Here is a 16543-nt window from a genome sequence, read left to right on the forward strand (position 1 = left end):
AAGGCAACTAAGCACATAAGGAAAGAGAATCCCCGGTACCTTCCAGAAGAGTCCCACACCACGAGACAAGCATTCATTCACACCCACACATCCCAATGACTCCAAAAGCCCCCCTATAATATTAATATCCTGTTATAGGGAACCTAATGGACCACTCTAGACGGCTGGTCAGCTGAAACATCCAATAAAAGCCATGGAGTCCACACCCTGTCAAATTTCTTCAGGCACCTACATATACAAGGCTTGTTACAATGGGACAAATATATTTACCAGGTTCAGCCAGCGAGACAAAGGAGGAGGTGAAGCATCCTTCCAGGTCATTACTACCACTTTACAGGCACAGAATAGCAAGAATCGGATCAATATACGTCCATGCAAACCAGAGACTCATTGATGACTCCCAGCAAGCACACCACCGGGGTAAGCAGGAAGGGAAAATCTAGATTATCTGCCAAAAAACCCATTACTTCCCTCCAAAAAGAGGCTATAACTGGACACTCCCAAACCGCATGCAGGAAGGTACCTACCTCCACAGAACAACGTAAACATAAGTCAGACAGGGAAACCCAAATACATTTAAGCTTAGCAGGGGTATAATATAACCTCAAAACATACCGAGACTGAATCTACAGATCCCTACTACTCACCACCGGGGAGTAACATGAGCCCTCAACTTCCTTCCACTGGCGCTCAGACAGATCAGGAAGATCAGCCACCCATTTATGATAAGCATTCGAGAACGGGCTAGGCCCCAGTGTCTGAAGGAGAGCATAGGACTGGGTAAGGGGTTTAGTGAGATCTGCAGGGCCCAGGAGAATCTCCACCTCAGAAAGCACAGGGGTAAATGTCAGAGAGCCAAATTGTGCTTGAGCCGCCTGCCTCAGCTGAAGATACCTATAAAAGGCACTGCCAGGGACACCATAACGTTCTTTCATTTCCGCAAAGGACAAGAAATCCTGATCCTCTCGGAGCAAGTGAACCACGAACCTGACTCCATGAGAACCCCAGAATCTGGCCACCTGTAACCCATGAAAGTGAGGTAAATGTACATTCCCCCACAGGGGTGCCCTAGGAGACACCAAAGGCTGCGGAAATTTACTCAACACCAGGGACCACACTTTAGCTACAGTTTGCAAGGGAAGAGGATAAGAGGAACGAGAATGGTACCTGTATAGTGAGTTAGTGAGAGCTTCATATGAACCCATCAGTGCTCCAGGCAAGGCAGTCATCGAGTTTGACAGATCCTGGTCAATCCACCACGCTGCACAGACCAACTGAGAGGCAAGAAAATAGTTATAGACATTGGGATTGGCACCACCTCTCTGTTTAGGAGCCTGAAGAAGAACCCGACCAAGTCTGGGAGACTTCCCCTGCCAATAGAAGGATTCCAGAGAACCACACAGTCTATTAAAATATTTCTTAGGGGGGGAGGGAGTCACAGGAGCCAGATGGAAGTAATAAAGAAATTTAGGGAAATAAATCATTAAAAAAATATTAATCCTTCCAGCTAGGGAGAGAGGACCAGGCATTCAACCGTTCAACTGTGGAGGTCAAGAACGGGTCTAAATTCAGGGTCATATATTCCTCTATAGTTGCAGAGACCTCTATCCCGAGATACCTGAAGCAGGAGACTGCCTGTACCCCTGCCGGGAGAGAGGAGGGAAGTACAATATCAGGTAAGAGTGCCATGAGAGAGGATTTAACCCAATTTACCTGCAATCCTGAAACAGAGCTAAACCTATCAAGTAGGTTAATTAAAGAAACAAAGGAGCCCTCTGCATCTGCTAAATACACCAATGTGTCATCAGCATAAAGGGAAACCTTCTCTACAATGGACCCCCTGGGAATGCCACAGATTGTGGGATCTCTACGTATAGCCGCCGCCAAAGGCTCGATCGCCAGCGCAAAAAGGAAGGGAGATAGTGGACACCCCTGCTTTGTCCCAGAAGGAAGGAGGCCGAAACATCTAGGTTAGTGCGAATACGAGCCCTAGGACAATCAGACAACAAGCGGACCCAGGCACAAAACAGAGGGCCAAACCCAAACATGATTAAAACTTCACTTTTAATAGTAGCTAGTAAAATAACCAAAAAAACAAACAAACAAAAGATCTAGTGCACAAAATATTAACGGACCGCCACCATTAATAAGAGATATCGCTAGTAGAAGCTCAAATATCTGCTATTGGGCAGTCCTAGAAAAATGAAGGAGTACTGTAGTCGTAGGGCTCTCCTCCAGAGGGAGGCAGAATGGACCTTTAGATTAGATACTGTCAAGCCATAAGGGCTTAATGACTTCATTTCATATGCCTGTTTTATATAACACCTCCCCTTTCTTGTCTCTAGGCTTACCAATAGCTATTATATCTTACTGAGACAAAGATGACGAGGGCAGCAGACACTCATGGATAAAAACAACAATTTAAATGTGAAAAACAAATTAACTAATACTCAAGTGTTTTGCAATTAGTTACAAATTTAATCTCTAGATGTCACTTGCAAAGAACTAGAGTGCTGAAGTACACATATGGTTAATATATACCTGTTTGAGTAGACGGTCCCGATCGGCATCAATATCGAGATCTGAAACGCAAACCACTGGTGTCTATAGTTTCCCAAGTCAGAACGAGGTGTGAAGCGCTACCTGACGTCACATACCTCCTCCCTTTACAGCGTGATATCTCAGATCCTCGGGATGGGTCAGGGGCGCGTCTATGACGCGTATGACCCAGACTGAGGGAGTCATGTGATGTAGGGGGAGGAGCTAACCAGCTTAAAAAACAGCGCGAACGAGATATTCTTTGTACGGCCGCCACCAGAGTCGCACATACAGAAATGAGCACATGGATCAAACTATAATAAAGAGCCAAGACGTCGGTCCCTGATGATTGATGGCAAAGGAAACGCGTAGGACCCCTGCTCTGGACATGATAAGATATGTAACTATGCTGCTTTATTAATGCATTTGTTATTGGATTAGATGAAGGACAGCTGCAGCACATAGGGCTAAGTGCAATGACTATGGATGGATGTTGGAACCAATAGCTTGTACTGCTGCTTACTGCAAGTTATCTGCAGCTACTGAATTAAGTGCAATATATAACTGCTGCACAACTGAAGGGCTAAGTGCAATGATATCAATTTTGCTTTGGTGCCAACTCTATAATCTGCTGCTATATATCACTGCTGCTATGTTGGAAAGTGCAATATCTACTGTTGCAGAATTGAGTACAATGACGGTATGCTGCTAAGATATGTGCTATCTATTGCTGCTTGTTGACGCTGCTACCAGTATTTCTGCTGCTATGCTGGAAAGTGCAATACTAATTGCTGCAGAACGGAGTGTTATGATGATATGCTGCTAAGATACGTGCTATCTATTGCTGCCTATTTATGCTGCTATCAAGGCCTTGTACCACTGGGATATAGTGACTAGCAGAGTCATTACTGCACTATGACAACCACTATTTATGCTGGAAGACGCACCTTATGCATATGAATTATGGTAACATGCACCTTTGTTGAAGGAAGATCAGCAGTAGTGATCTAGTGACTATTGATACATAGTAGCCCTACGACTACAGTACTCCTTCATTTTTCTAGGACTGCCCAATAGCAGATATTTGAGCTTCTACTAGCGATATCTCTTATTAATGGTGGCGGTCCGTTAATATTTTGTGCACTAGATCTTTTGTTTGTTTGTTTTTTTGGTTATTTTACTAGCTACTATTAAAAGTGAAGTTTTAAATCATATCTGCAATATAAGGTTCCCTTTCGCTTTATTGGAAGAATTTTTTTGGGAGACCTAAACCTTTAGCTAGAAGCTATATCAAGTATACCCAAACCCAAACATGCCCAAGATTTCCCAGACAAGGAAAAAGTAAAAAAAAAGGGCTCCAGTTGCGCAATAAGTCCCCTTAAGTGCTATAAATGCACTAGTCAGTCATGTACAGTAAAAAAGCTACATTTATTAGTCCATAACAAGCGCTTTCAGAGTTTGAACAACTCCTTCAGGTTCAAAGACTATGATACACAAAACTATAAATACAGAATATATACACATACATAAAACAGCGGAAATAAAACAATTCATTAGTGTGCACCTTAATCACGGCATTCACATGTATTGCGGCGTCCGCATGCATCCACAATTCACCGGAAGTGTGCTAGAGAAGGAGGAACTACGGAAGTTACATCACTATTCAATCATAGCAAAAATTTACATGATTCTCAAAATGCCTTAAAAAGTATATGAATCCACACGACAATGGTGTCTCATTGTATTCGCACCACTATATTTGGAATATACAAAAAAACATGACAGTGGTGCGAATACAATGAGACTTCAATTTTTGCTATGATTGAATAGTGATGTAACTTCCGTAGTTCCTCCTTCTCTAGCACACTTCCGTCGAATTGCGGATACATGCGGACGCCGCAATACATGTGAATGCCGTGATTAAGGTGCACACTAATGAATTGTTTTTATTTCCGCTGTTTTATGAATGTGTATGTGTATATATTCTGTATTTAGAGTTTTGTGTATCATAGTCTTTGAACCTGAAGGAGTTGTTCAGACTCCGAAAGCGCTTGTTATGGACTAATAAATGTAGCTTTTTTACTCTACATGACTGACTAGTGCATTTATAGCACTTAAGGGGACTTATTGCACAACTGGAGCCCTTTTTTTACTTTTTCCTTGTCTACATATGTCTAGTCCAACCCGGTCTTAGTCTCCGCGCTGCACGTTCCTGGCCTTCCCCCCGTAGAGGGATTAACGTATAATAGTGTTGTGGCTAACCCACAACCTATACAGGTGAGCACCCTGTTTATATACATCATATAGCTGTTTTCTAACGAAGGATAATATTCTATGAGGCGCTCCGTGTTCTCTTTTTTTGTCTTCCATATGACAAGATTTCCCAGAGATATGGCCACAGTACAGAATCAAATGCCTTATAAATATCTAGACTAAACACCATCCCTGTAGGAAAGTCTTCCCCCACCGCTGCGATATTCAACTGAAGGAGATTCACGTTAACATCAGTAGCCCTGCCCGGCATGAACCCGGTTTGGTCAGGATGAACGATAGAGCCAATGACCCCATACAGGCGAGAAGCCAGTATTTTAGCAAAGATCTTAATATCAACATTTAATAGGGAGATAGGTCTGTAACGTCAGGTAGCAACGGATCCTTCCCAGGCTTATGGAGTACCACTATCAGAGTCCGGAAGGTAGTCAGCCTCAGCCACCGAATGAAATAATTGAAGGAGTATAGGGGCCAAACGCTCCTTGTTCATCCCATACCAATCACCTATGAGCCCGTCCAAACCCAGGGTCTTCCCACTGGGAAGCTCCCTAATAGCCTGTTTCACCACCTCCAACGTAAAAGGGGTATCTAACGCATTTGCCTGAGTACGACTAAGCTTTGGGAGGGATAGGTTCTGTAGAAAAAACAGAAGTTCCCCCTGACAGGGTCTAGAAGGAGCAGAATATTGGGAGGAGTAGAAATCCCTAAAGATAGAGTTAATTAACTGAGGGTCAGACAATATGGAACCATCTAACCCCTTAATACAAGGAATAGAAGCGGCAGGGCGACTAGCCTTTGCTAGGTACGCTAGGTAGCTTCCCATTCTTATCCCCGAATGCAAAAAGCGCTGCTTCCATATTTGCAAAATTCAATTGAATCCTATCCTTCTGGACAACCAGCAGAGATATTGTGTAGGATCCCGAATATAAGCCACCTCAAAAGCACTAACATCTTGAAACAACGTATTCTTCGTGGCCGACCTAAGCTCCCGCTACCCCCGCTATAAAAGTGCCCCCAATCCTAGCCTTATAAGCATCCCACTGAACTAGAGGATCAGGATAAGAAGCATTATGCTCCCAGTACTTACTATGGGCAACCCCTAAAGCCTCCACCACTGCCTCAGCCCTTAGCCAACCAGGGTGCATGCGCAAAATACGGGAGGGGAACGAAGACCTAGATTGAGAACTAACAATACAGCAGAGTGGTCTGAGATCCCCCTAGTGGTGTAGAAAACATCTCTTACTGCCTGGAGGAGATCCTCGGAGGCCAGAGCCAGATCAATGCGGGAGAAGGATCTATGGGCAGCAGAGTAAAAGGAGAAAGCAGAAGACGTGGGATATTTCCACCTCCAGAGGTCAGTCAAGCCCAACGCCTTGCACCAAATATTAAAAGATGAAGAACCAGGGTCAATAGCAGTGGAGCGAGGATCAGGAACAACATTAAAATCTCCTACAAGTAAAACAGGATCAGAGGGAAAAGACAAAATTTTGTTAGCAATAGAAGAATAAATGAGAAGGAGCCCAGAGAACAATGCAAAATGACAAACCTCCCAAAGTGATCACAGGCTACCTGGGAAACCACCAAGGGCAAGGACTTTGTAACTAAACTGAGACACCCCTGGTATAACTAGAATAGGAAGCACGGTAACCCTGAGAACCTTCTGTCCTGTGATGTGAGTCTCCTGTAAGGAGATAGTATGGGGAGACTGGCGTTTCACAAAGTCTAAAAACATAAGGCCCTCTTGAACTTGGAGTTAAGCCCCCGACGTTCCAGCTAAAAACCCTTAATGTCCCAATCACTACTCACAACCAACTATATCAGCAGAAGGAAGCAAAGGAAGGCCAGGAGGAAGAAGGACGGCGCACCAGGACCAAACATACCACAAAAAGACAAACAGAGCACAAACACCAACCAACAAAACACAAGCAGCAAAGCATAACAAGCTTAATATAAACATTCCCAAAAACACCCTGTCTAACACTAATCGGGACGGAGAAAATTGTTAGTCCCTGACACAGTGCAGACCTAGACCCTAAATACAACTGCTATGGGCGTTAAAAGAACGCGAAAGAAGACTAAATCACAACTACTAAAACTCCCTCCCGCCACCCCCCAAGAAACTAAAGTGGCCGGTAAGTAAGGAATTACCCAGGGAGCTCCTAAGGAGACTGGAACCTGTGGATGTCCTAGGGCTACATGTATATTACATATACAGCTCTACTGTGTACACATACAGCTCAGCTACATGCACATTACACATATGCAGCACTACTGTGTACACATACAGCTCAGCTACATGTACATTACACATATACAGCTCTACTGTGTACACATACAGCTCAGCTACATTACACATATACAGCTCTACTGTGTACACATACAGCTCAGCTACATGCACATTACACATATGCAGCACTACTGTGTACACATACAGCTCAGCTACATGTACATTACACATATACAGCTCTACTGTGTACACATACAGCTCAGCTACATGTACATTACACATATACAGCTCTACTGTGTACACATACAGCTCAGCTACATGCACATTACACATATACAGCTCTACTGTGTACACATACAGCTCAGCAACATGTACATTACACATATACAGCTCTACTGTGTACACATACAGCTCAGCTACATGTACATTACACATATACAGCTCTACTGTGTACACATACAGCTCGGCTACATGCACATTACACATATACAGCTCTACTGTGTACACATACAGCTCAGCTACATGTACATTACACATATACAGCTCTACTGTGTACACATACAGCTCAGCTACATGTACATTACACATATACAGCTCTACTGTGTACACATACAGCTCAGCTACATGCACATTACACATATACAGCTCTACTGTGTACACATACAGCTCAGCTACATGTACATTACACATATACAGCTCTACTGTGTACACATACAGCTCAGCTACATGTACATTACACATATACAGCTCTACTGTGTACACATACAGCTCAGCTACATGCACATTACACATATACAGCTCTACTGTGTACACATACAGCTCAGCTACATGTACATTACACATATACAGCTCTACTGTGTACACATACAGCTCAGCAACATGTACATTACACATATACAGCTCTACTGTGTACACATACAGCTCAGCTACACGCACATTACACATATATACAGCTCTACTGTGTACACATACAGCTCAGCTACACGCACATTACACATATACAGCTCTACTGTGTACACATACAGCTCAGCTACATGCACATTACACATATACAGCTCTACTGTGTACACATACAGCTCAGCTACATGTACATTACACATATACAGCTCTACTGTGTACACATACAGCTCGGCTACATGCACATTACACATATACAGCTCTACTGTGTACACATACAGCTCAGCTACATGCACATTACACATATACAGCTCTACTGTGTACACATACAGCTCAGCAACATGTACATTACACATATACAGCACTACTGTGTACACATACAGCTCAGCTACATGTACATTACACATATACAGCTCTACTGTGTACACATACAGCTCAGCTACATGTACATTACACATATACAGCTCTACTGTGTACACATACAGCTCAGCTACATGTACATTACACATATACAGCACTACTGTGTACACATACAGCTCAGCTACATGTACATTACACATATACAACTCTACTGTGTACACATACAGCTCAGCTACATGCACATTACACATATACAGCTCTACTGTGTACACATACAGCTCATCTACATGCACATTACACATATACAGCTCTACTGTGTACACATACAGCTCAGCTACATGCACATTACACATATACAGCTCTACAGTGTACTCATACAGCTCAGCTACATGTACATTACACATATATACAGCTCTACTGTGTACACATACAGCTCAGCTACATGCACATTACACATATATACAGCTCTCCTGTGTACACATACAGCTCAGCTACATGCACATTACACATATATACAGCTCTACTGTGTACACGTACAGCTCGACTACATGTACATTACACATATACAGCTCTACTGTGTACACATACAGCTCAGCTACATGTACATTACACATATACAGCTCTACTGTACACATACAGCTCAGCTACATGTACATTACACATATACAGCTCTACTGTGTACACATACAGCTCAGCTACATGCACATTACACATATACAGCTCAGCTACATGTACATTACACATATACAGCTCTACTGTGTACACATACAGCTCAGCTACATGTACATTACACATACAGCTCTACTGTGTACACATACAGCTCAGCTACATGTACCTTACAGATATACAGCTCTACTGTGTACACATACAGCTCAGCTACATGTACATTACACATATACAGCTCTACTGTGTACACATACAGCTCAGCTACATGCACATTACACATATACAGCTCTACTGTGTACACATACAGCTCAGCTACATTACACATATACAGCTCTACTGTGTACACATACAGCTCAGCTACATGTACATTACACATATACAGCTCTACTGTGTACACATACAGCTCAGCTACATGCACATTACACATATACAGCTCTACTGTGTACACATACAGCTCAGATACATGCACATTACACATATACAGCTCTACTGTGTACACATACAGCTCAGCTACATGTACATTACACATATACAGCTCTACTGTGTACACATACAGCTCAGCTACATGTACATTACACATATACAGCTCTACTGTGTACACATACAGCTCAGCTACATGTACATTACACATATACAGCTCTACTGTGTACACATACAGCTCAGCTACATGTACATTACACATATACAGCTCTACTGTGTACACATACAGCTCAGCTACATGTACATTACACATATACAGCTCTACTGTGTACACATACAGCTCAGCTACATGCACATTACACATATACAGCTCTACTGTGTACACATACAGCTCAGCTACATGCACATTACACACAGCTCTGCTGCAGACATATATAACACACACATACACAGCTCTGCACCACGCACATCACACACACACAGCTCTGCTGCATACACATAACTTCAGCTCATCCAGCAGCGATCACAACCAGCACAGCAGAGTCCTGCATACACTGAGCAGATGAGCCTAGAGCAGCAGCCCCTGATCATGTGACTCCTCCTCCTCCTCCATGTGACTGATCACATGACGGTGACATCATCGCAGGTCCTGTAATTACACGGCTCCTGTACAGTCTGCAGGTGGAGGTATATACGGTTGTGGTGACATCAGGAGCGCTGGGGGAGGGGACATTACTATTAACCCCTTCAGGTACACAAGGTTTTATGGGTAGCTCTCACCAAACCTCTGTTTTTCTTTCTGTCATTGTCTATTACCCATCTATCCCTAACCCCCTCCCTGCCTTTAATTTTATTTTTTTACTATATTAAATATGGCTTTTTGTCTATCTGGTTGTGTGCTCAGTATCAGGCAGACTTCCCCAGCAGGTACGATGTCACTGATGCCTGCTGGGGGGCCGACTTCTGCCCTTAGTTCATCTACACAGGGTGCCTCCAGCTGTTTCATTACTACAACTTCCAGCTTGCCCTGACACCTATTGGATGTCAGGGCATGCTGGGAGATGTAGTGGTGAAACAGTTGGAGGCACCCTGTGTGGAAAACAATAGGTTAGGGCCATGGCCGCGGCGCTACCTCCTCCGCTCGGCCCCTTTTTGTGTATTTGTCTCTTTCTTTGTTGTTGTTTCTATTAGCAGCCGCCATTTTTCATCGTCTCCTCTTCTTCCCTTCAGGTTTCTCCAATCCAGGATCCTCTGCTGATATCTTCTATATAAGAGAATTCTCCTGGATGACCCATCAACCATGGAGAGAGACAGGAACAAGATGGCCGACAGGATCATAAACCTCACCCTACAGATACTCTTCCGACTTACTGGAGAGGTGAGGGATTCTGGGAGTGATGTCACATGACCTCATTCTTATCTATGTAATAACAGATGGATATGACTGGAGAGGTGAGGGATTCTGGGAGTGATGTCACATGACCTCATTCTTATCTATGTAATAACAGATGGATATGACTGGAGAGGTGAGGGATTCTGGGAGTGATGTCACATGACCTCATTCTTATCTATGTAATAACAGATGGATATGACTGGAGAGGTGAGGGATTCTGGGAGTGATGTCACATGACCTCATTCTTATCTATGTAATAACAGATGGATATGTCTGGAGAGGTGAGGGATTCTGGGAGTGATGTCACATGACCTCATTCTTATCTATGTAATAACAGATGGATATGACTGGAGAGGTGAGGGATTCTGGGAGTGATGTCACATGACCTCATTCTTATCTATGTAATAACAGATGGATATGACTGGAGAGGTGAGGGATTCTGGGAGTGATGTCACATGACCTCATTCTTATCTATGTAATAACAGATGGATATGACTGGAGAGGTGAGGGATTCTGGGAGTGATGTCACATGACCTCATTCTTATCTATGTAATAACAGATGGATATGACTGGAGAGGTGAGAGATTCTGGGAGTGATGTCACATGACCTCATTCTTATCTATGGAATAACAGATGGATATGACTGGAGAGGTGAGGGATTCTGGGAGTGATGTCACATGACCTCATTCTTATCTATGTAATAACAGATGGATATGACTGGAGAGGTGAGGGATTCTGGGAGTGATGTCACATGACCTCATTCTTATCTATGTAATAACAGATGGATATGACTGGAGAGGTGAGGGATTCTGGGAGTGATGTCACATGACCTCATTCTTATCTATTTAATAACAGATGGATATGACTGGAGAGGTGAGGGATTCTGGGAGTGATGTCACATGACCTCATTCTTATCTATGTAATAACAGATAGATATGACTGGAGAGGTGAGGGATTCTGGGAGTGATGTCACATGACCTCATTCTTATCTATGTAATAACAGATGGATATGACTGGAGAGGTGAGGGATTCTGGGAGTGATGTCACATGACCTCATTCTTATCTATGTAATAACAGATGGATATGACTGGAGAGGTGAGGGATTCTGGGAGTGATGTCACATGACCTCATTCTTATCTATGTAATAACAGATGGATATGACTGGAGAGGTGAGCGATTCTGGGAGTGATGTCACATGACCTCATTCTTATATATGTAATAACAGATGGATATGACTGGAGAGGTGAGGGATTCTGGGAATGTATGTAGTAATATTAATGTGTCTCTCCATACACAGGATTACACAGTAGTGAAGAAGTCCTCTAGTGGGCGCTGTCGGGCCCCTGTGGGTGAAGGATGGGGAAGAACCCTGAGCCCAATCCCGGGGCCCCCACCTCACTCCCTGATACATGAGGAAATGGATGAACAGAAGATCCGAGAACTCATCAACAAGATGATGGAGCTGCTGACTGGAGAGGTGACCCTGCTGGGACATTATACAGTAATGGAGGGGTCTGGTGATGACTGGAGAGGTGACTCTGCTGGAACATTATACAGTAATGGAGGGGTCTGGTGATGACTGGAGAGGTGACCCTGCTGGGACATTATACAGTAATGGAGGGGTCTGGTGATGACTGGAGAGGTGACACTGCTGGGACATTATACAGTAATGGAGGGGTCTGGTGATGACTGGAGAGGTGACACTGCTGGGACATTATACAGTAATGGAGGGGTCTGGTGATGACTGGAGAGGTGACACTGCTGGGACATTATACAGTAATGGAGGGGTCTGGTGATGACTGGAGAGGTGACACTGCTGGGACATTATACAGTAATGGAGGAGTCTGGTGATAACTGAGAGGTGACCCTGCTGGGATATTATACAGTAATGGAGGGGTCTGGTGATAACTGGAGAGGTGACACTGCTGGGACATTATACAGTAATGGAGGGGTCTGGTGATGACTGGAGAGGTGACACTGCTGGGAATGCTGGGACATTATACAGTAATGGAGGGGTCTGGTGATGACTGGAGAGGTGACACTGCTGGGACATTATACAGTAATGGAGGGGTCTGGTCATGACTGGAGAGGTGACACTGCTGGGACATTATACAGTAATGGAGGGGTCTGGTGATGACTGGAGAGGTGACCCTGCTGGGACATTATACAGTAATGGAGGGGTCTGGTGATGACTGGAGAGGTGACACTGCTGGGACATTATACAGTAATGGAGGGGTCTGGTGATGACTGGAGAGGTGACACTGCTGGGACATTATACAGTAATGGAGGGGTCTGGTGATGACTGGAGAGGTGACACTGCTGGGACATTATACAGTAATGGAGGGGTCTCGTGATGACTGGAGAGGTGACACTGCTGGGACATTATACAGTAATGGAGGGGTCTGGTGATGACTGGAGAGGTGACCCTGCTGGGACATTATACAGTAATGGAGGGGTCTGGTGATGACTGGAGAGGTGACACTGCTGGGACATTATACAGTAATGGAGGAGTCTGGTGATGACTGGAGAGGTGACACTGCTGGGACATTATACAGTAATGGAGGGGTCTGGTGATGACTGGAGAGGTGACCCTGCTGGGACATTATACAGTAATGGAGGGGTCTGGTGATGACTGGAGAGGTGACACTGCTGGGAATGCTGGGACATTATACAGTAATGGAGGAGTCTGGTGATGACTGGAGAGGTGACACTGCTGGGACATTATACAGTAATGGAGGGGTCTGGTGATGACTGGAGAGGTGACACTGCTGGGACATTATACAGTAATGGAGGGGTCTGGTGATGACTGGAGAGGTGACACTGCTGGGACATTATACAGTAACACCACTGGAGGGGTCGGGGTGATGACTGTATCATTATGTGTCAGGTTCCTATAAGGTGTCAGGACGTGGCGATCTATTTCTCCATGGAGGAGTGGGAGTATGTAGAAGGACACAAGGATCAGTACAAGGATCAGGTCATGATGGAGGATCAGCAGCCCCTCACATCTCCAGGTAATAGACATGACTATATACACACGTCCTCTCATTATTTGTATGTAAAGAATGAATTCAGTCTCTGTATGTGTTCCCTACAGTCAGATCCAGTAAGAGAACAACACCAGAGAGGTGTCCCCGTCCTCTTCTTCCACAGGATGATCAGGTAGATGGAGATATTCCCTATGATCTGTAGAAGGGCTGTGAAGCTCTTGTGGTCAGTCCCCTCACCCTCCATGACTCCTCATCTCCTGCTCATCTATAACATCCCACGTGACTTCTCCCTCTGTCTGATGACTTTTAATATATTTTTTCTACATCTTATGATTTAGGGTGAAGATCCGAACAATATTTATGCTCCAGAGACAGATGTGAGCTGTGATGAGCAGTATAAGGAGGATATTCCTACTGGGGAAGATCTGATCTATATTAATGCTACAGTCATTAAGGAAGAAGACGAGACAGTTGTGAGCGGTGATGAGCAGTATAAGGAGGACATTCCTATAGGGGAAGATCTGATCTATATTAATGCTACAGACATAAAGGAAGAACAAGAGACAGATGTGAGCGGTGATGAGCAGTATAAGGAGGACATTCATACAGGGGAAGATCTGATCTATATTAATACTACAGACATAAAGGAAGAACAAGAGACAGATGTGAGCGGTGATGAGCAGTATAAGGAGGACATTCCTATAGGGGAAGATCTGATCTATATTAATGCTACAGACATAAAGGAAGAACAAGAGACAGATGTGAGCGGTGATGAGCAGTATAAGGAGGACATTCATACAGGGGAAGATCTGATCTATATTAATACTACAGACATAAAGGAAGAACAAGAGACAGATGTGAGCGGTGATGAGCAGTATAAGGAGGACATTTCTACAGGGGAAGATCTGAACTATATTAATGCTAGAGACATAGAGGTAGAAGAAGAGACAGATGTGAGCGGTGATAAGCAGTATAAGGAGGATATTCCTACAAGTAACCGCCTTGGTGAGTAGTAACCACTAAATATAGATAAGAGTCACAGATTCTACCACCATTCTGTCTTCTGTCAGATTGTTACCTCGGTTTTCAACCCCCCCCCCCCCCCCCCCCCAATGCCTCCTGGTTCCAGATCCTCTTTAAGGGTCAGACCAATGCAGCTCAGGTCCACCCCCCTTTCTGCTGAGGAGAGGGATTAGAGTAGGAGGTAGGGGCTGTGTCTTTATTGTGGCAAATCGGGCCCTTAGCTCTGATCATGCCAATCCTGGCCGGGAAACACTTGGTCCTGTTCCATCCCAGGGACAGCTTTTGGGTGGGCTTTCTTCATCCACAGAGATCCACAAGGACAAACCTATGAATAAGATTATCCTCTCATGGGCTAATTCCTCTGTGGTCACGCAGGCCCTTGTAGTCTCCAGTGCCGATGGGTATTTTGATGATGTGTTTATAGCTTCAGGTCCTCACCTCCTTCCCTTGAAGCAATTGATTGAAGACCCTTACACCCCCCTCACCCTATTCCTGAGACAGTTCCCTTGTCTGTGTTGCTAGGGCCTCAGTCATATTAAGTTCTTACCCAAAGTAGACTTAAAGGTGTTACCTGGCCAATGACTAAGGGAAAGGATAAGGGGATAAGATGTCTGATCCCGTGATCTCCGTGCAGCACCCGCATTCTATGCTGGGCTGCGTCTCCAATTGCGGAAAGCTCTTTGTTTCCGGGACTGGAGACGAGATGTTACGTCACACCCCCTCGTGACACCACACCCCTCCCATAGACATGAATGGAGGGGGCATGGCATGACATTACGAGGGGGCGTGGCATTTTGTCACGTCTCCAGTCCACACAGGATATCCCCAGGGTATTACAAAGGATGCGCTAAGACCCAGGTGCCCAGAGTGTACCTGTACGCCCGGAGTCTTTTAGAGGTTAAAAATAAATACAATAAACTCTATCACCCCCCACCCCACCCCCTCCAATACCATTTTCCAAATCAGAAAAATTTGGAGTCCCTATGTAATGAATTGTCTCAACTATTGAAATATAATGTAACAGTGTAAACAAAAAAACAAAAAATAATCAAACGCCAGAATTTTATTGATTTTAATCCCATCCCAGCAAAAATGGAATAATGAGCGATAAAAATGTTCCATTTGTGCCATAATGGTAAAGATAAAAACTACCGATCACGCAAAAAAAAAAAAAATAACATCGAAGCAGTAAAAACATATTGAAAACTAAACAAATTGGGTGTTTTAGCGATTGTAGTAATACAACGAGAAAAAAAAGGTACATGGCAACACCAAAAAGGGGGAAAAAAGGATTTTATTATGGGAAAAAATAAGCTATATAAATTGGGTATTGCCATGATCGCGCCGACTCACAGAATAAAGATCATCATTTTTACCAAGCAGTGAATGCCGTAAAAAAAAAAAATGCCAGAAATTTTCACATTTTTCACAATATTTGAAAAAAAATTGTCACAAAAAATACTGAATGTTTCAACAAAAATGTAGCACTTACTAATATAAAGTACAATGTAAAAAAATAATATATATATATATAGCAATCTGATGTACTCTGATTATTTATCCGAGAATCTTAGTCCAGTGCGTGACCCTTTTGCACGAAATTGGAAAAAATAGTGGAAAATTAGACTGGTTTTCTAGGATTGTGGGGATAAAAAGATGTATTACTGTAAACGGGAAAACAAATACATATAAACATACATGAAAATATTCATAAAACATTTAAAGATTACCAGGAGTCTCGTGGTCACAGGGCCCTTG

General features: G+C 43.7%; 2 protein-coding genes and 1 pseudogene across 2 annotated transcripts in view; 1 reads left to right on the top strand and 2 right to left on the bottom strand.

Moving 5' to 3' along the window:
* Positions 1-16543, bottom strand: part of LOC130332798 (oocyte zinc finger protein XlCOF7.1-like) — a 117676-nt gene that overhangs the window by 9348 nt on the left and 91785 nt on the right. The window lies entirely within an intron of this gene.
* Positions 605-7091, bottom strand: LOC130332796 (uncharacterized). Its single transcript, XM_056553824.1, has 2 exons — positions 6958-7091; positions 605-1274 (listed from the first exon to the last, which is right to left on the bottom strand). Exon 2 carries the CDS (start codon positions 1227-1229, stop codon positions 627-629), a length of 603 nt encoding a protein of 200 aa, XP_056409799.1. The 5' UTR covers positions 1230-1274; positions 6958-7091; the 3' UTR covers positions 605-626.
* Positions 12142-16543, top strand: part of LOC130332799 (zinc finger protein 585A-like) — a 105650-nt pseudogene continuing 101248 nt past the window's right edge.

The sequence above is a fragment of the Hyla sarda genome, unplaced genomic scaffold (genome assembly GCF_029499605.1).
Source record: "Hyla sarda isolate aHylSar1 unplaced genomic scaffold, aHylSar1.hap1 scaffold_388, whole genome shotgun sequence".
Lineage (NCBI taxonomy): Eukaryota > Metazoa > Chordata > Amphibia > Anura > Hylidae > Hyla > Hyla sarda.